The 20,101-nt window shown below is 38.3% G+C and overlaps 1 protein-coding gene across 5 annotated transcripts in view; it reads left to right on the top strand.

The window, feature by feature from the left end:
- Positions 1–960: 960 nt before the first annotated feature.
- Positions 961–20,101, top strand: part of ERICH2 (glutamate rich 2) — a 30,751-nt gene continuing 11,610 nt past the window's right edge. Inside the window, exons 1-4 of one of the 5 annotated variants that reach the window (XM_029224539.1) lie at positions 961–1,233; positions 11,789–11,819; positions 12,028–12,076; positions 12,305–12,341. In XM_029224539.1, the coding sequence (XP_029080372.1) occupies positions 12,326–12,341 (16 nt within the window). In that variant the 5' untranslated portion in view covers positions 961–1,233; positions 11,789–11,819; positions 12,028–12,076; positions 12,305–12,325. Of the gene's footprint in view, positions 1,234–11,788; positions 11,820–12,027; positions 12,077–12,304; positions 12,352–20,101 lie in introns of all 5 variants that reach the window. The other 4 variants (XM_029224540.1, XM_029224541.1, XM_029224542.1 and 1 more) reach the window with 4 other exon arrangements.

The following is a 20,101-nucleotide window of genomic DNA, read 5'->3' as shown; positions in this document are numbered from 1 at the left end:
AGCATCTCTACATGTCAGAACTTTATATACTTTATGTCATTTGAGTCTGACAACCATCTACCAAAGTTCATATTCCCAGAGGGCACCTAAGAGGTTAAAGAGCGATTATACCTCATATAGCTATTTAGTGAAATTCGCATCCAGATTTGATTCCAGAAAGTGGGCTTCCTTCAAAACACGGTGCCTAGCAACAAATCGACCCTGGTGACTCCCTGCATCCAAAGTGGAGAAAACCAGTTCCTTTCTAGAAGCCAAGCTTGAGGGACAATTAGAATTTTCTAATAGAAATGCTCTCCACCCTCTTCTGTGACCAAACCACTTATTTAAGCAGTAAAACCTTCCATTGGCCAATGTCAATTTCATATCCCCCGCTAGTGGGAGAGGAGGGTCCCTGGTTCTAATCATTTGAATCTGATCTGTGGGGAAACACGTCCAGAGCCCTCCAGGAAACCCATAATCTTTTCAGGGCGACCTAAGGTTGGGGGAACAAGTCCTGCAGGGGACATCGGCTCATTCACATCCACGGACAACCCTCTCTCCCAACTCAAGACATCTTTTACTCCATAGGTTAGGTTTAAAACACCAACGAATCCGCCCTGCCTTTTCCCCTCTCCCCGCCATGAATAAGATCAGGTATGGACAACGAAATTCCAATCCCCCTCCATTCTGCCCTTTTCAGAGTAACTGGTGCACATGCGCACTCTCAAGTGAGTGTGTCCGACGGTGTATGCAGTCAATTCTCTGCACGGTAGGACTCCAACCGCCGACCTCTACTGGCCACGGGTCACTGGGGGCGTACCTTCCTAGACTCCCGGATCATGCTCCGCCCCCGCCCTGCCCCGCCCCTCAGCCCTGCCCCGCCCCCTCAGCCCTGCCCCAGGCTCGCCCCGCCCCTTCCCCCTCGCCCCTACGCAGCTTCCTAGTCTCCCGGCGCGCGCAGTCTCGTCTCCATGGCGACGCGGTGCCTATGGCTCCTAGCTCCCGACACCAAGCCGACCAGGAGCTGGGCTAGCTTTCTGTGTCAAACCTTCAAAGCTGGTCGGCGTGAGAGGGCCAAAGGCGAGCAACAGGCGCCTATTCGACCACGGTCGCCCTCTCACCATCCCAGAGAGCAGCCTGACCCAGTCCTCACCTCGGACTCCCCCAAGCCCGGCGCCTGAGCTCGCAAACTTCTCTGCCTACTCCAGGTTCAGGCTCTGGCGCCCCAACGCAGCCGAGGCAGCGCGCGAGGAGGTAGGTTCCGCGCGGCCGGAGGTGCAGCTCGTAATTGGCTTCCTCCTCTGGCTGCAGTCGGGCACTGAGAAAGGGATATTTGTGTTTGGGTGGGTGTGATAACTGGGCAGTTTTGACAGACGTGTCTACACCACCATTCTCTGACCTGCCGAATCGCACGCGCCAACTCCTCCACCCCCCCCCAAAAAAAACAATGAAAATAGCCACGTTCTTCCATCCAAGGGCTTCCGGCTACTTCCCTCTGTCCGCAGGCACCACCACCCCCCTTTTCTTTTCTTACTTTTTTTTTTTTTGAAACTTCTTAATGGCCAATAGGAGCGAGCACTCAGCTGGCTGTAGTTAACACGTCATTACTCCCTAGTCGACTTGCCATAAAAAATTTCTGTGGAATTTGAACAAATCATTTAACCTCCCCGGGCCTTGTTTTCATCTTCTGTAAAATGAGGGGCTTGGACAGCGGATCACTTCTAAGGTCTAGTCTCAGCCTTCTGTGAGATAACGAAATTGACTTGAGATTTCTAAAATCAAGATCCTGGGGTCTTTTGACTACTCAAACTACTCTACACAGTGCCCCTATAGCATTTTAGTTAACACATAGCATCACTATAAATTTATCGTCTGACTTCCCAGAGGGCATAGGTGAATTGGAGGAATCTGTTATGACCCCCAAGAGACCCTGGAAGTTGCTTTTTAAAAATAAATCTGAAAAAGACACTGAAAATGTCTTTTGATTTGTTTTATTCTCCTAAAAACCAAGTACAATGATCACCAAGTCCACCTTGTTAAATTTTTTTTTCTAGTTGAAGTTTTGTTTTTTTAAATCTCAGGAAAACAATAGCACACTGCTCTTTAAGTGTTAAGGGTTTACCCAAGCTGAATCCAATTCACCGCGCCACTCCAGAATTCCAGAGCTTCCTACCTCACCACCACACACATTCAGCACCACCATTTGAGCTCAGTCTTCAATGTTTTCTCCCCCTTCATTGCCCAAGCCAGGCCCAATTATGCACTTAGAACGGACTTCCTTAGTCAGAGTTCAGCTTCCACACTGTCCTTGCTAGGCTGTAGGTAATAATAACAATAGGAATAGGAATAGGAAGAGTTGGAGTGATTATCATTGTGGTAGGAGATAGGTGCTACTGTTATTTATTATTAGCTATTAACCCTCACAGTAACTCTGTAAGGCAGGTAGTATTGAAACCACTAGGTGGCGTTTGGGGGGCTCCAAGGAGCTCTGGCGCTTTGTCTCCATGAAGAAAGAATTTAGCAAGAGGCAAAGTGATAGATAAGAAGTGATTTATTAGAACAGGACGCCCGTGAGGCTTACAGGAGGGCAGGCGAGAGGGTGCTGTGCCCAGAACTAAGTGAGCTACAGTTTTGTAATCAAAGGAAAAGTGGGGAAGGGGGAGCCCCCCTTCTTCCTCATTCTTGAGTAGACATTATGCTTCCATCATCAGTTCCTCCTCCATGTTGGGCGGGGGAGTTTTCTTGTCCCTGCATGGTCAAACTGAGACTCTCATGGTGCAATGGAAATGAACAAAAAGTTGGTAACATATACTAAAATATGGTAAATCATCTCAAGTTTCAGTATAATGTCACCTTTTCCTTATATGTTTGTTCTTTATGCACGCAGAAGAGTGTGTCCTAAGAATCATTAACTTACTGAGCTCACTGGGCAGGATGTGGGTCTCATTCCACTATTGTTTTATTGTTTTGGGGCTTGTCTCAGGCTTCTGTCGCATGGTTTTGTTGTTAAGCAAACCTGCCTTCTTGAGTGATCATTAACTTACAGGGGTCTCGCATACTTTTTTCTTTACTTGCAGTCCCCTAGGAGGATTAACTATTTAATCACTCTGTCCCTATTTAATCACTCTGTCCCTATCAGTATTTTTATCCTCATTTTACACTTTAGGAAAGTGAATCATAGAGGGATTAAGGAACTTGCTCAAGATCACATAGTTTGCTGGGATTTGAACATAGGCAGTCAGACTCCAGAGTCTGAGCTCCTTGCACTATATTCTGCTGTAAAGGAAATATATAAAATTTACAGATAGTCATTTTTAATTATGAATGTAACTGATAGATGATCACTGAAACCATTTTATACACATTTGAGACTATACAATGAAATATTGCCCTCTGCCTGTCCTATTATGTTTCCCCACTAAGCTCCTCTAGGATGGAGGATGGTGCTTAATCATCTCTGTCTCTCCTCACCACAATTTCAGGGCCTGAGCATGTAGCTGCCTACTTATTAAATCATTCTTTGCCTATCAGAATAAAAAGTAGCTTATAAAAACAAATAGCACAAAAGGATAAAATCATTGCACATGTGGGATGAAAAAATATATCGTTCAGTGTTATAAGAGAAACCTAAAATGAGAATTTTGTGAAATCTGAATTTTAAATATTGGTAACTCATTTTATAAATCAGTTTTCTGAAGCTTTACAGAATCCAAATAAAACCTATTTGGCCCTATTTGGTGCTGGTTAGTGAACACTTACCTGAAGAGTGGGAATATGAGATGTTTTACATTCTTTTTTTGGTACCAAGTCTTTATAATCTGGTGTGCATATCTCAAATTGAACTAATCATGTTTCAAGTGCTCAATTGCCACACATGGTGTGTGGCTACCATGTTGGACAGCAAAACTCTAGTTTAATGTGTACTTTTCCCTTTGCTTTCTTGTTGCCTTCCTTCCTGTTCCATTCATTTAACAGATATTTATTGAGCACCAGTTTGTGTGCCATGGAGTGGATTAGGTACTGGAGTTTTTTGGGTTTTTTTAATGGCTTGAATTTATCTGTTCTTTGTAGCCAAAAAAACTAGCTGAACTAACTAACCCCTCTTCCCTGGGGTTTTGGTTTTTGAGAGAGGCAATTTTTCCTTAAAAGCTAGAGCCCTATCACATAAAACTTAAGAATTGCTGGGAGCCATGTTTTGCATTACTTATGGAAAATCTGTCTGCAGTGAGAGAGAAGAATGAGACCCAGGTGGGGAGAAGCGGAGGTGAACAAGGGAAAGCCCCCGCCTAAGCCCTGTCCCCACCTAAGCCCCACCCTCTCCTTGAACACAGCTGTAGCCACTGTGTCCTGACTTCCATGCAGCTTGGGTATTCAACTCATGGATTCTATGAGCCAGGGCATCCCGTTTTGTGCCTGAGCTACCTTGAGCATGGTTTCTGTAACTTGCAACCAAGAGTCCAGGCTCACACAGCTAAGAAGCTAAGAAGCAAGACCTTTCTTTTAGAAATGAGCCCATGATGACCCCCCACCCTGCTGTGACCTGAACCCCAAAGTACATTTTTATTTACATAATACACAGAATTTTTCAAACACGTAATCACATAATTATGCCTTTTCAAATCATTTTGTCATGTACATTTTTATACTTATCTAATATCTAAATACACTCATCTTCTGATTAATACTACCCATCTTTCTATGTAAGTCTTTCAGTACTTTTTTTCTTAAAATAAATCTATATCTGCTTTTCCATAGCTCTTTTCTTAGAATTATCCCCCCCAATTCTATGGGCCTTTTTTTAAAATTATAAGAGCATTCTAAAGCCAATTAAATTACTTTATATCATTCCAATGGTTTTATTCAATCAGTGCATATCTGAGTACCTTTAAAGTGGTGTAGCACCCACACTCATGGGTAACAGCCAGTTTCTGCTCTCCAGAAACTTCTGGCCTGGTGGTGCATTCATTCCACCTCTCTGTGCAAGGAAATGCACATATTGTATATGTGCATTTCCTTAACGGATTCTTTTCCTCTGCCAGGATTCTATGCTTGGCCTTTTCTTCTTCTACATAGGTCATGCCATCCATCCCCACTTTCTCACAGTTATCCCATACATCGTCTTTTCTCTTGAGTTCTAACTCTCTTTTCAATAGAACACTTGATTTCAGTTGACCTCCAGGCACCTTCAACTCAGAATTTCCAAAAACAAACTCATTATCCCCCAGAGTGTGCTTCTCTTCTGGTCCTTATCCTGGTCATCCAAGCTGGAACCATCAAACTCTTGTTCTCCCTCACTTCTATGCCCACTGAGTCTCAGTTTCACCTCTCTTTTTGTTCCAAGTGTACCTTCCTGGCTTTGTGCATCATCATTTTTCCCTAGACTAGAGTTTGACAGACTTTTTCTGTAAAGGGCCAAATAATAAGTATTTTAGGCTTTGCAGGTCATACAGTCTTTGTCGAAACTTTTCAAGTCTGCCACTGTAGCTTGAAAGCTCCCATGACAATGTACAAACAAATGAGCATGCTTGTGTTCCCATAAGTTTCATTTATAAGGGTAGGCAGAGAGTCATATTTGGCCCATAGGTGATAGTTTGCCAACCCCTGCTCTGGGCTGTTGTAATAGCCTCTTAACTGGTCTCTCCAACTCCCATTCTCTCTCGGGTTTACCCTCCACAGAATTTCTTTTCTAAGATAGATCTAATCATATGATTGTTATTCAGAGCCTGGTTTGCTTTCCATTGCCTACTGGTTAAAATATTTAGCACATGGCAATAACTTTTAAAATTTGATCCCACATACAAGAAGCAGGTAAAGGAAAAGAATCTATCAAGGAGATGCACACAAGCAATATGTAGACAGATAACTACAGAGTGGCGGAATGACTTACCACCAGGAGAGGCTACATCTACTGCCATTCTCTAACACATGGCAGGAGTACTCTTCCCATCTACTGACTTGATCTTGACTTGGTTAAATAAATGCCAACTTCATTGTGAAGCCTGACTCAGTCTTGCCCCATTGCAGGTAGAACTGATCACTTCTCGCTCTGTGCTCCCGTGGTCTATGTTAATTCTAGTGTTGTAGCTCTTATTACATGACAGCAGGTATGTTAGCTTCTTTTGGTTTCAAGGAGTAGGAGCTGTATTAGTCAAGGTCTCTTGGTTTCAGATGACAAAACTCCAGCTTGTTTTGGCAAAAAGAGAAATAAATCAGTTGGCCCATGGTAAAGGCAGAGGTTGATCTGGAAACAGGAACTCAAATACCATCAGGAATGTGTTTGTGTCTGTCTCTGCCCCCCACACACTCCACCCCTCCTCCGTCCCTGTCCTTCTCTCTACCTCATCTCTTCATCTCTCATCTCTGATTCTCTTGTATATTCTGCTTCACTCAGGCCACTTTCTTCCTGAAACCTACAACCGTAGCAGTTGAAAGCTCTACTCTCATATTCTCTTACCTTTGTGACAGTTCCACTTGGAAAAGCCTCAGAAAAAGGTGTGGTGAACTTAGCTTGGATCACAGGCTCAATCCTTGGTTCAGTCACTGTGTTAGCTTATGAATTACCATGATGGGTCTGTGCTAGGACAGCACTGCTCTTGTGTTCAAGGGGGCTGGATCTGTCAACCACATAAGGGGGGATGAGCTATAGGCAGACAATACCTTATTCTAGGGATATTTGTAGAAATTATAATACGTGGCGGAATATAGCAAACCCAGAGAATAGGCCTCAGAACTGGGTTCTGGAACTTGAAGGTTGTTCAGGGATAGTTCTGTTGACTGGACTCTCTCCCTCTATCTTTCCAATTCTGCCTCCAATGCCTTCTGACTCTCCTTGGGTATCTTCAGTCCATGAGCTCAAAAAAGAAGGGATTTGAGGGACTTCCCTGGTGGCGCAGTGGTTGAGAGTCCGCCTGCCGTTGCAGGGGACAGGGGTTCGTGCCCCGGTCCTGGAAGATCCCACATGCCGTGGAGCGGCTAGGCCCGTGAGCCATGGCCACTGAGCCTGCGCGTCTGGAGCCTGTGCTCTGCAGTGGGAGAGGCCTCAACAGTGAGAGGCCCGCGTACTGGAAAAAAAAAAAAAAAAAAAAGGGATTTGACTGATCCTGTTTGGGCAGTATGGAAAATTACATTGGAGCCCCTAGAGGGAAGCATTTAGTATATTACTTTGAAGCTTGGTCTGTCCCATATATATAGGAAGTTAGTACTTTGTTTCCCCTGTAAAATTCTGAGCTTCTCTTGCATCCCCAGAGCTTATCACAGACATATCTGATACATACTAGGTGCTCATCAAACGTTTGTTTTAAATAGACATTGAATACTACATGAAAGTTAGGATCCTGTTACCTAACTGTGTTGTTCCTATTACCACCCGGATTGTTGAAAGACATCAGGAGAGTCTGCCCATGTTCCAAAAGGCAGAGGGTGTATTTGGTAGAGAGTCGAAGTGCTGATTAAATGAATGTTGTGATGTTAACATTAACCATAATCAGTAGTTATGAATCTACAAGGTGTGCACTTACATACTGTTCTTTCTGGAAACCATGACTCCAATTTGAACAGGTACCACTGGGTGGAGAAGAGAATTGAAATAGCACAAGGCCAACATAACAGCTCACATGCCTGTAAGAGGTGGATAAACAAAGAGGTGGATACAAACGATATTGCAAATTTTACATCGTATTTTTTAAATAGATAATACATTTATTTTATTTGAAGTTCAAGAGGTACAATGGACATAAAGTAAAAAAACTCCCACCCCAGTCCTGCAGCTATCTCTATTTCCTCCCCAGTCAACCAATATTATCAGTTTCTTTTATGAAAACATTTCCTTTCAGAGAGATTTTTTTGCTATTAGTACTCATTTGAAAAATACATAGTTGTGCAATGGCCATACCTATTTCTGACCAATTATCAGTCTCTGCTTTAACTGTACCTGTGTTCTCAATTACTCTCCTTTTTCCCTGGAGTCAGTGATCTTTCTAAGCAAGTATCATTACTTTAGGGCTTATGTGATTAATTAATTAATTAAAGGTCCTTAGAGCTAGTTTGCTTGTCTCAATTGCAGTAAAGCCTCCTTTTTGTTTCCCTAAGCAATCTTAATCAGCCCCATAGGGCAACGTCCCAGTTTTTCGTTTGGATAAAACATCAAGCTGTTTCTACCATGTCCCTCCTATGTGCCGGACACTGTGCTAAACTCTTTACCCAGATCATCCTATTTAATCCTTATAATGATCCAATGAAGTTGGCACCATTGTGATCCCTGATTTACAGACAGAGGAACTGAGGCCTACAGAAATTAACTTACCCAAGCTTACATGGGAAGTGGCAGAACTGGGATGTGAACCCAGTGTCTTTACTCAAGAGCACAGCTCTTTTTTTTTTAAATTGAAATATAGTTGATTTACAATGTTGTGTTAGTTTCTGGTGTACAGCAAAGTGATTCAAATATATATATATGTGTGTATATATGTATATGCACATACATACATATATGTATTCTTTTTCATATTCTTTTCCATTATGGCTTATTACAAGTTATTGAATGTAGTTCCCTATGCTCTAGAGTAGGATCTTATTGTTTTTCTATTTTATATATAGTAGTTTGTATCTGCTAATCCCAAACTCCTAATTTATTCCTTTTCCTACTTTCCCCTTTGATAACCATAAATTTGTTTTCTGTATCTGTGAGTCTGTTTCTGTTTTGTAAATGAGTTCATTTATATCATGTTTTTAGATTCCACATATAAGTGATATCATATGATGTTTGTCTTTCTCTGACTGACTTAGTATGATTATCTCTAGGTCCATCCATGTTGTTTCAAATGGCATTATTTCATTCTTTTTTATGGCTGAGTAATAGTATCCCATCATATATATATGATGGAATATTATATATTTATGTTATATATATATTATATGTAAATATACATATATATATAATATATATGTACCCCATCTTTTTTATCCATTCATCTGTTGATGGACATTTAGCCTGTTTCCATGTCTTGGCTGTTGTAGATAGTGCTGCTATGAACATTGAGGTGCATGTACCTTTTTTGAATTAGAGTTTTCTCAGGGTATATGCCCAGGAGTGGGATTAGCTGGATCATATGGTAGTTCTATTTATAGTTTTTTTAAGGACCCTCCATACTGTTCTCCATAGTGCCTGCACCAACTTACATTCCCACCAACAGTGTAGGAGAGTTCCCTTTTCTCCACACCCTCTCCAGCATTTATTATTTGTAGACTTTTTCATGATAGCCATTCTGACCAGTGTGAGGTGATACCTCATTGTGGTTTTGATTTGCATTTCTCTAATAATTAGTGATGCTGAGCATCTTTTCATGTGCCCGTTGGCCATCTGTATGTCTTCTTTGGAGAAATGTCTATTTAGGTCTTCTGCCCATTTTTGGATTGGGTTGTTTATTTGTATTTGTATTTGGTTTTGTTTTTGTTTGGTTTTTTTTTTGGTGTATTTGGTTTTGTTTTTGGGCCATGCCTCACAGATTGTGGAATCTTAGTTCCCCAACCAGGGATTGAACCAGACCCTTGGCAGTGAGAGTGCAGAGTCCTAACCACTGGACCACCAGGGAATTCCCAGGTTGTTTGGTTTTTTTTAATATTGAGTTGTACAAGCTGTCGTATATTTTGGAAATTAATCCCTTGTTGGTTGCATTGTTTGCAAATATTTTCTCCCATTCCGTAGGTTGTCTTTTTGTTTTGTTTATGATTTCCTTCGCTGTGCAAAAGCTTTTACGTTTGATTAGGTCCCATTTGTTTATTTTTGCTTTTATTTCTTTTGCCTTGGGAGACTGACCTTAGAAAACACTGCTATGATTTATGTCCGAGAATATTTTGCCTATGTTCTCTTTCAGGAGTTTTTGGTGTCATGTCTTAAATTTAGGTCTTTAAACCAGTTTGAGTTTCTTTTTGTATATGATGTGAGGAAGTGTTCTAGTGTCATTGATTCACATGCAGCTCTCCAGCTTTCCCAACACCACTTGCTGAAGAGACTGTCTTTTCTCCATGATATATTCTTGCCTCCTTTGTCGTAGATTAATTTACCTTAGGTGTGTGGATTTATTTCTGAAGAGCCCCAGCTCTTGAGTATTACTCCGTACTGGCTCCCAAAGAATTCAATTTTATGAAAGGAGATTAAATGAACATTTCCTAGGTAATGATAAAGCTAGACCTAGCAGAGACTGGGTTTCCATCAAGGGCTGGGATCTGCTCATCCTAGGTTTTTCTTTACCAGGTAAAAATGGGAGGAGGATTTTATGCACTGATGTTTCATCCAGGTAAAGGGTAGAATGTATCAATCCATAAAGACCCTAGAGCTAGAACGGAAAGGAAATCTCTAAATATAAAGGGGAGACCCAGATATACGGGTACCCACAGAATGTGGGCATCTGTGGTATGTAAGTACCTCTCAGGAGAGGCCATCTTAGATTTGTTCTGTTAAGATCTTATCTGGTTCATTACTGCATTGTTTCGGCTTCTGAGCTCCACTGCTGTAGAGAATCAGGAGTAAAATCTTTTATTTATCCTAGAGTTTGGTCTTCTACAACTGTTTTTCCCAAAAATATGCCTTGTTTTTCTGATGGACTTTAGCTCTCTGTGAGCTTCTCAGAGGGATAATCAAATTAATACATATATAATGTCTGGCTTGATCAGGGTTCCCCAGAAAACAAAGCCTAAGGCAAAAGTTTGTGCACTACTGCTTTATTCCAGAGTGCAAATCAGTGTGAGGGAGACACACTTAAAAAGAGAAAAACTTAATGCAAATAAATGAAGCTTCTCTTTTATTGTCTACAGTTTTGGTCCTGAATTTTATATTCCAGAAATCCCTAGGTATTACTACTTATAATTTTTAAAGCCTGGCTTGTGATATGGGGACAAGTGTTAGGGGAGGAGAGGCAAGTGAATTATTACTTATGAAAAATTTAAGTGTGGCATCTCTCATACATTAAAAAAAAACCCTTAAGAGTTGATTTTTCTCTTTACAATTAGAATAAAATTTATCCAGGTATATAAAGGGCTAAGTTATAGGAAAATCAGTCTATATAGACTAACTTTAAAAAGGGACACATTCAAAGAGAAAACATTGTAAGTATTAATAAACTCATAAGGGAACTTATAAGGTAAGAATTATATTTTTAAATGCATCTTTGGAAAAAAAGGTTAATTTCTAAATGCATTTGTTGAAATAATATTTTATTAAAAATACTATCTTGAAATATCATGGAAAAACTTCTAGTTCTGGCTAATATATACTCTGTAAAGGTGTTTTTAATAACACGGATGAACTGGAATGTGGCAGGTAGTTTGGTTTATGTGTTGTTTTACTTTGTTAAAGTGGGAGGGAAAAGCAGTGTTGTAAACATGCGCCACCCTGAACTTATGGTTTCTGGGGGTCAGCTCAGTAGGAAAGGGGCACCTCAACCTGCTGTATTGTATTTGGATCCAGATCTAGGGTCCAAGTTACATAAACCCAAAAAGGTAACAGAGAACTAGAGGCTAATTTAATACATCACTTTTCTAACATGCAAAATTTTTCCAATAGCTCTTTTTACGTAAACTCCAAGGTGAATGGGGAAAAGGGGAAGCATTAATTTCTCTAGGCTTTTTTAAAATCTCATTTCATAAACCAGAAGAATGATGTTTTTCACTTAGGATGAAAGTAATGATACTAAAAACAAAACCAAAATACATGCTTACTACCCTGCTGACAGACCGAGTTCTGCGTTCTATTTTATTTATATTCTAAATTTATACAAGTGTTTAAAGAAGTAAATATTTTGGTTTCTTGCAGGAATCATCTAGACAAGACAGAAGCTGTAAAGGTAATAGTATATAAACTAGTTTTTAGAACGCTTTAGTTCTATTTTACCATCAGTTTATATAGTTTTGGAACAATTGGCTTTAGTATAAAATTACATTTTAGCCTAGATTATAGAAATGTTCATATAAAGGTTATGAATAAATTATTTCAAATACCTCAAACTAAAATAATACTGATAATGCTAGTTTTTATTTCTGCTTCTCTTTTAGGCACCAAAATAAGGACAGAATGGCCAATTGCTAGTGTTTGATCCAAAGGGTAAATGATTTATTACTTAAGAAGAATAAGTTTTACCACCCTTTTGTCCTAAATATTAAGAAGATAGTCTACAGGAATGGTTGAGTGTGGTTGAAAGACTTAGCAATTAAATCCTTTATTATACTGTCTGTCACTCAAACAATGCCTAAATATTTGCCAGTCAGGAATTTCTATTAAGCACATCACTACTGATAAAATACTGGGTTGATTTTTTTTCTTTTCTTTCAGAAAAAGTGATGATTGAACCAAATGGAGCAATGTCAGAGTAAGAAGAGGTCTCTGGTTGTGCATCTGATCTATCACATGCCTTTTAAGCAATTAGAACTAGATAATGCAATCATTTGTCACCCAATTAAATTTGAAAGTCCAGAAATGCATGGATTAGCACTTAGCTTTTGCTTCAGTCAAAGCAATTGTTACTTAGATAAGAGGACATTTAAAATGAAAACTGAATTTTGATAAAAATGTAGGGGTATAGATAATATTCAAACCTACTTTTTAAATGCTTAAACAGCAAGTATTCTGTATTTTACTTATATAACTTTCATTGCTCATTCCTGTTTCACTTTGATACTTGCTCTCTTCTTTGAGAATATCATTTTAAAGGAATACTTACCTTAAAATCAAACAGATTCTTTGTTTACTATGAGAAGAACCATTACTACTAAATTAGGAAAATAATCACCCTAACTAGTTGAAGAGATTGATATTAAAAAAAGAATCATAGTCCAGTTTCAATTTGGTAGCTAAATATTAAGTACCTGCTTTGTTCAAGGCACTGATTCTGATAATTCATCAGAGCCCTTCCTGATACGATCATCTCCTCTCCCCTGAAAAAAAATTCAATTATTTATTCCATGAAAAATTACACTTTGAAAGTTGATTGTAAAACACATTCATAGGGATCAATTATTGATAAATTGGCAGGTGCCATTCTAGTGGGATTCTATTCAAATTGATACTATTTTGAATTATTCTGAATATTATTGGCTGGGAAAAATTATACCTTATGCAACATATATTTCAATTTTCATACTGTCAAAGCTAAAAATTAAAATTAGGGTCCACCTTGACTTTTGTTGTAAATTATATATTAAAGATGTATTTTTATACTAAAGAGAAGGTAATGTATTACAGATCAATGACAGAGACTCTGTGCTTATTTCAGATTAAATGTTATAGACAACCAGAAAAAACTAAATGCCCCATTAAGTATATTAATCTGGATGTAATTATATATTATATATCCTATTACATGGTTGAATATCTTTAAATTAAAAATCTAAGAAAATTTTAGTAGTCTTTGAGGGAAATAGGATATAACTTTCAGTAATACTAATGGGAGTTAGTAGTCATTAGTGAAAATACATTCTATCATGTCTATGAACCCCAATGTTCATAGGCTGTGATAAGCAGTGTTGGAACTGGAGCAAGGGGTAACCCACATCCTGAGGTAGTTAAAACCCAGGGGTAAATCAAATGCAGTCTGGGCCGAAATAGAAAAGCAGAGTGACGGCCTGTTCTCTTGACCTCATTAATAATTGCATCTGTTTATCAAACTGCTTTTTGCAAGGGCAGTATGATCATGTTCCCTTCACTTGTAGAGAAGAGTTTAGGTTTGGGTTTGGTTTGGTTGTTGTTTGGAGTGAGGGACAGAGGGATAGGTAGGTAGCCAGTAAGCTTCGCAGGTGCATGGCTTTGTTACCTCAGGTACTCCACCCAGAGGTGAAGGTAAACAGATCCAGTCCTGGAAAAAAAAAAGATCAAGTAGGAAAACAGAAAATCATGGGGGACCTTTGAGGAACAGTGTGACTGACCTACAGAGTTGATGGATTTTCTCAGTATAGCTTTACATTCCACTCTCCACCCCGCTTCTGGCTCCATAGTCTGACAGGCAAGGGGAATTTCCCAAAAGGTCCTATCCAGGTTGGATTAGGGAAAACTAGAAATTTTCTTTCCCCACCAGTTCTTTGCTTTAATCTTCTGATTGATTCTTCATTCTAATCCGAGCCACAAGGAGTGTGTGAACTTTATAAACCAGGAGTTTCAAACTTCTCTGTACACAAAGCCCAAATAATTCATTTCCGTTTTTCCTCATGGATCCTCTCTGTCAAAGATTTTGTCTACCCAAAAAACGGCACTTAATTAACAAACTATTTTCAGCAGTAAAAGTAAAGTATGTCTTTAATGCTGGACAAAGTGTTATAGATCTTGGGACCTTTGATCTGTTGGTTTTTCGTCAGGCTTTCAAGTACACATAAAGATGTGAGGGGAAAATGGGTAAAGCAAACCCACAGCACTCAACTCTTGGAGTTTGAAAAAATTGCATCTATCGGTTATTCCATAATCGTATATTTTATCTTTTCTAAAATGTATGACACATTATTTTTTACTCCCATTTTTACACTTTAAGTAAATGCCTTTTTAGATGCAGACCAACACTGGCAAGCAAACTTTATACCTCACCAACACAGGTCTCTCTAAATGTAGTGAAGACAGTCTCAGAAAAGTAAGTTTTAATTAATTTTGTTTTTAGGCTCATGGTTTTTTTGGGTTTTTGTTTTTGTTTTTGTTTTGACCGCGCCTCGCGGCATGAGGGATCTTAGTTCCCTGACCAGGGATCGAACCTGTGTCCCCTGCAGTGGAAGTGCGGAGTCTTAACCACTGGACTGCCAGGGAAGTCCCTCATGTTTGATAAATGTAAATCATTTTAAAACAAAGTTTAAAATATAAACTTTAAAAAATTATTAATTCCAATAGAAATTTGGGGACATTTCATAAATATGCCTAGTGTGCTTAACATACTAATTAATTCTAAAACCTAGGTTATCCACCCTCTGGTGTAAATATGTTCCAGTGGGATATCTAACTTGACTAACTCTCTAACCTTAGTAGATACTAAAGTAAATACTTCCCATCTTCCAAAGTAAAAATTTGAATTTTTCCTCAATTGTAATTGTATTTAAAGAAAATATATTTTAGAGTATGCTGGTCATCTATTTTTGTTAAATGGTTAGAAGCATTGTTATCATAAGTAATGTCACTTTCTCAAATGAAGTCAACAGATGATACTTGAAGAGCAGGTTGGAGTTTGGTCCTCTGCTTCTTTGAGACTGTATAAAAGACAGAGTTTATATCAGAAAGTGAGCAGAAAAGGAATTCACATTTTACTGTTAAAATGATGATTTGGTCATTCTCATATGTATTTTTATGGCATGTTCACTGCTTCTCAAATAGTAATATCCTATTTATCTTCAGGTCATTGAGTATGTTGGCTTCCTCCATGTTAGGACATTAAGATTATTAAAGGCATTTCAAATTATTCAAATATCCAGAACTAGACTAGCTAAATTCCCTTCTTTAGGGATATTACTTAGTGAATATATAAGTACCATATTTCATAGATTCTGAAGCATGCATATTTTAACATCTCTACTTGACAATGCTTTTTCTTTCTTAATGTCTTATAATATGTCTTATAATGTGTAATATAATATGTCAGTATGTCTTATAATAAATAGGTGACAAATGTCTTATAATAAATAGATAATATCTTTGGATGGACCTAGAGATTATCATACTAAGTGAAGTAAGTCAGACAGAGAAAGACAAATATTATATGACATCACTTATATGTGGAATCTAAAAAATAATACAAATAAACTTATTTACAAAACAGAGACAGACTCACAAGCCTAGAAAACAAATTTATGATCACCAAAGGGGAAAAGTGGGGAGGGATAAATTAGGAATATGGAATTAACAGATACACACTACTATATATAAAATAGATAAACAACAAGGTCCTACTGTATAGCGCAGGGAACTATATTCAATATCTTATAATAACCTATAAAGGAAAAGAATCTGAAAAAGATACATATATATGTGTGTGTGTATATATATGTATCTGAATCACTTTGCTGTACACCTGAAACTAACACAACATTGTAAATCAACTATAGTTCAATATTAAAAAAAAAAAAAGAAGAAAAAATGGTATCTTAGATTCAATGAAATACTGTAATTCGTGGCTGGGAAAAGGCAGTGAAGTCCTCCTTTTATCTAGATTAGATATTAGAGCGTATGAATTCTAGTAATTACTTGTGGTGACCTTTGGCATAATAGGACTCTAACCATGCTAGAAACTGGATACTTAAGTGACTTCTCAACTTTTCATGTGTAGGGTTTCTTCTTGGATGCTCTCTTTCACAATTAGAAAATCAAGGAGGGCAGAGGTAGAAATGTAAATCACCTTTGCTTTGTATTTTTCATCAACAGAGTGGGATTTTGCTTTAGCAGCATATACTGGGGAAGTGAAGATTCATATTCCCTCCCATAGTATTAAGAATATAACAAGCTGTTCGGCATACTTGCTAAAGCACTGTGCAAATCACTAACTTAACTACTAATGTTCTAGATTCACATTTCAATAGGGATAAAACAGAGCTACTATAACTTAGGGGAAAAAATAATAACACTTTACATCTTTTTATATCTTTCCATGAAAACTAAAAGTTGAATTTTTTAAACTCAGTAAAGGAGACACATTAAAAGAATCACATTAAAGGAGATACAAAAAACGAAATTGGGGTTATTTTTCCACCAGCATGAGTGCCTGTCTTTGTAAACAGAGTGCACCACACAAGACTCCTCTGTCTCAGTGTGTTATCTGTTGACAAGAGGTATCAGGCTTGAAGGCTAAAAGAGAAAATTAACCCATTTTAATCTCAGCCATTTAATGAAAAAGCAGGCTACTTTGTATTACGACCAGGGGTTAATATTAGTGTTGGACTCCATAAGCATAGCATTTATTTTTTTTAATTTAAATTTATTTATTTATGGCTACGTTGGGTCTTCGTTGCTGCACGTGGGCTTTCTCTAATTGTGACAAGGGGGTCTACTCTTCGTTGTGGTGCACAGGCTTCTCATTGCAGTGGCTTCTCGTTGTGGAGCACGGGCTCTAGACACGCGGGCTTCAATAGTTGTGGCACACGGGCTCAGTAGTTGTGGTGCATGGGCTTAGTTACTCCACAGCATGTAGGATCTTTTCAGATGAGGGATCGAACCCTTGTTCCCTGCATTGGCAGGCGGATTCTTAACCACTGTGCCACCAGGGAAGTCCCAAGCATAGCATTTAGCAATGGTAAGAACTGACTTACAAACTTAAAAAAAAAAAAAGAAAAAAAGAAAACCTGAAGGCTAGTATTCCTTAAATAGTTTTATTCCATCATATCACAATGATACGCCAGGAACTTTCAGGTAATGGATTGCTTATATACTCTATGTTAACTCTGAAAAGATTCTAAGAATCATTACACAATGACAAATGCCCAATAGAAACAGAATTTTAATCATTAGTAAAACTTATTTTTAATGCTTTTCCACCAAGAAGATATTGCATTTTAGCTATTTATTGTTGGTGTATTATATTGTGTGTTTATATTAAATGTGTGTATGAACCCATATAGAACCTTAAACAGAATTGTGACCTAGAAAAGTATTTTTTCACTATCTACTTTAACATTTAGTAAGGAAGTCTCTTCAAAAAATATTGAAAGTAAAGTCTCTTTAAAGAATTTAGAGTGAGTATCTCCAAAGAGTATTGAAAATAAAGATACAGAAACAAATCTGCAGTCTAAGATATGGTCACCTTCCTTCTTAAAAGAAAGCACAGGTAATAATATTTGTTTTATTTGAGTAACTGTAGCTTCTAATTCAGCCCTCCTTCTCTAGGACCTTTAGGATGTTGACAACTCGTAGGTCTGGAGTGGGTTGAGGGAATCAGTAATTTTTCAGACTCAGGTACCGGATGATTCTGATATGCAGTCAGGTGGGATCCATGGGTATACATTACATAAAATGATAATGATAGGGTATTCAATTTTAGAATGAATTGAAATACCTGTGGAAGCATGAACAAGTTCCGCCCATTCAACAATGGTTTACTGAGTGCCAGGCACTTGTTTAGAAGCTGTGGATATAATAGTTAGCAAATGGCCAAGATCCTTGCCCTTATGGAGTTCACATAGATAGCCAACTATTAAACACTAATAATAAACACAAATAAGACAGCCATATATAAATAAATGGCACCTGGAAGAGGGAGAACTATCTTAGATCTAGGGATCAGGAAACCTCTCTCATGATACTCAGTGTTTGTGAATTGAATGAGTTCCTGTGACATCACATAAAGTTCTTAATTCCCTATTATGACCATCCCTGATGACACCAGTGTGATGAGCCGGTGAACAGGCTGGGTACACACTGGAAGCTTAGAGTGGTTATGAGCCGACGGAGACTGTAAAGGAAACAGGTAGATAGACTGAATAGCCCAGGCATCCCACTCTTGGAAGGACTTGTTATCCCTTTTGAGGATAGATAGTACCTTTTGCTTAGAGTGAGGAGTTTTCCCAACTTTTTCTTTTTTTGGCCTGCTTTTTCTTAACATTGTCTTCTCTCAACCTTTCCTAGATTTCCTCATTTTCTTCTTTCTAACACCAGTGTTTCTACACTATTTAGAGTAGCTCATGGCCACACTCCCATCAAAGAAGACATCTGAAGACTTCCCAGACACTCAAAGTCTTACAAGAAGGGGATGATGTAGCACAAGTTAAGGTTGAAACTGTGAAATTTATCTGTAGAGCCAAAAAACTGGGCAAGCTCAGTAGTGTTTCCCAAGGAGATAATTTTAGGAAACAGAGGGTAAATTTTTTTTAAATTACTTTAATAGTATATTTTAATGTGTATTAGAAAAAAATAATATAAGACCTGGTTAAGAATATGGATTCCAGAGCCAAAATTACTCCCAGATCTACCTTAATTAGTGGTGTGAAGTTGGACAAGTTATTTAACCTGTCTGTCTCTCAGTTTCATCTATGAATGGGATAAAAATAGGACACACCTCACTGAGATGGTGAGAGAATTAAATGAGTTAATATATGTAGTATTCAGAAGAGTAATGGCATATAATATTTGCTATGATTATTATATCTTTTATTAGTACCTCTGTCAGTTTTGTGGATGATAATATTTATGATCTGGCAAAATTTCTAAGTTAAAAAAGTAAATTAAAAAAAATTAAGTAAATAGTATAAGTGGCACTCTCATATGGCAAAATGGATGAAGATAGTATATTACTGAAATTTGGAAAATGTTTCAATAGCTTGTGCCATGGAGGTTTTACCTCTTAAATATTTCTCTAATATATCTCCTCCTCTCAATCCCTATTTTAGCAATGCCCTGTCATCCATCTCTTTCACCTGGACTTTTTAAAGACACCTCTAACCACCTCTCTCCCTGCTCTTTTTTTTTTTTTTTTTTTTTCCTGTCTGCCTTCAAATACACTTTCCACCCTGGTATCCAGGTATTCCTTCAGAAATTCAGAATTGATCATACTTGTTTCCCTACTTAAATCTTTCATGACTACTTTGTTTCCCTACTTTTAAATCCTTTATTCTTAGGATAAAGTTCTAACTCCAAGGCCCACAAGACTCCATTATCCAGCTTGTACCCCTCTGGCTACATCTGTCACCATTTCAGCCTCAATTTTGACCCATACGCAACAACAAAGTGCTTGTAGCTCCACACACATTCTTTTTTCACTGGTTCATGCTGTCCCCTCTCCTTGGAAAAACTGATCCACTCAGACCAGGATGGGGCTCTCCTTTGGTCTCCCATGTACCTAGTACACATCTTTATCACTTACTGCCATACTGTTTTATAATTATCCATTATGTCTCTGACTCCCCAGTTAGAGTGTGAGCACCCTGAGGTCAGTGACTGTTCATTTTTGTGTTCCTAGGGCTCAACATAGTGCTGGGCACTGAATGGGTAGTCAGAGTAGTGCTTATTTTTTATTTTTCAGTCATCTATGTTTGGTCATAGGTACTGTGACTTGACATTAAGAAAAATCATTAATAATGTTACGTAACTTCTGGTTATATCTGGAATACTTCACATGTATCTCTTCCTAATTTGTGTGTGTGTGTGTGTGTGTGTGTGTGTGTGTGTGTGTGTGTGTGT

Source organism: Monodon monoceros, unplaced genomic scaffold (genome assembly GCF_005190385.1).
Source record: "Monodon monoceros isolate NGI ecotype Baffin Bay Population unplaced genomic scaffold, NGI_Narwhal_1 Super_Scaffold_16, whole genome shotgun sequence".
NCBI classification, from domain to species: Eukaryota; Metazoa; Chordata; class Mammalia; order Artiodactyla; family Monodontidae; genus Monodon; species Monodon monoceros.
Note: the sequence above shows the minus strand (reverse complement) of the source record. Positions and strands in the feature narration are given on the sequence as shown.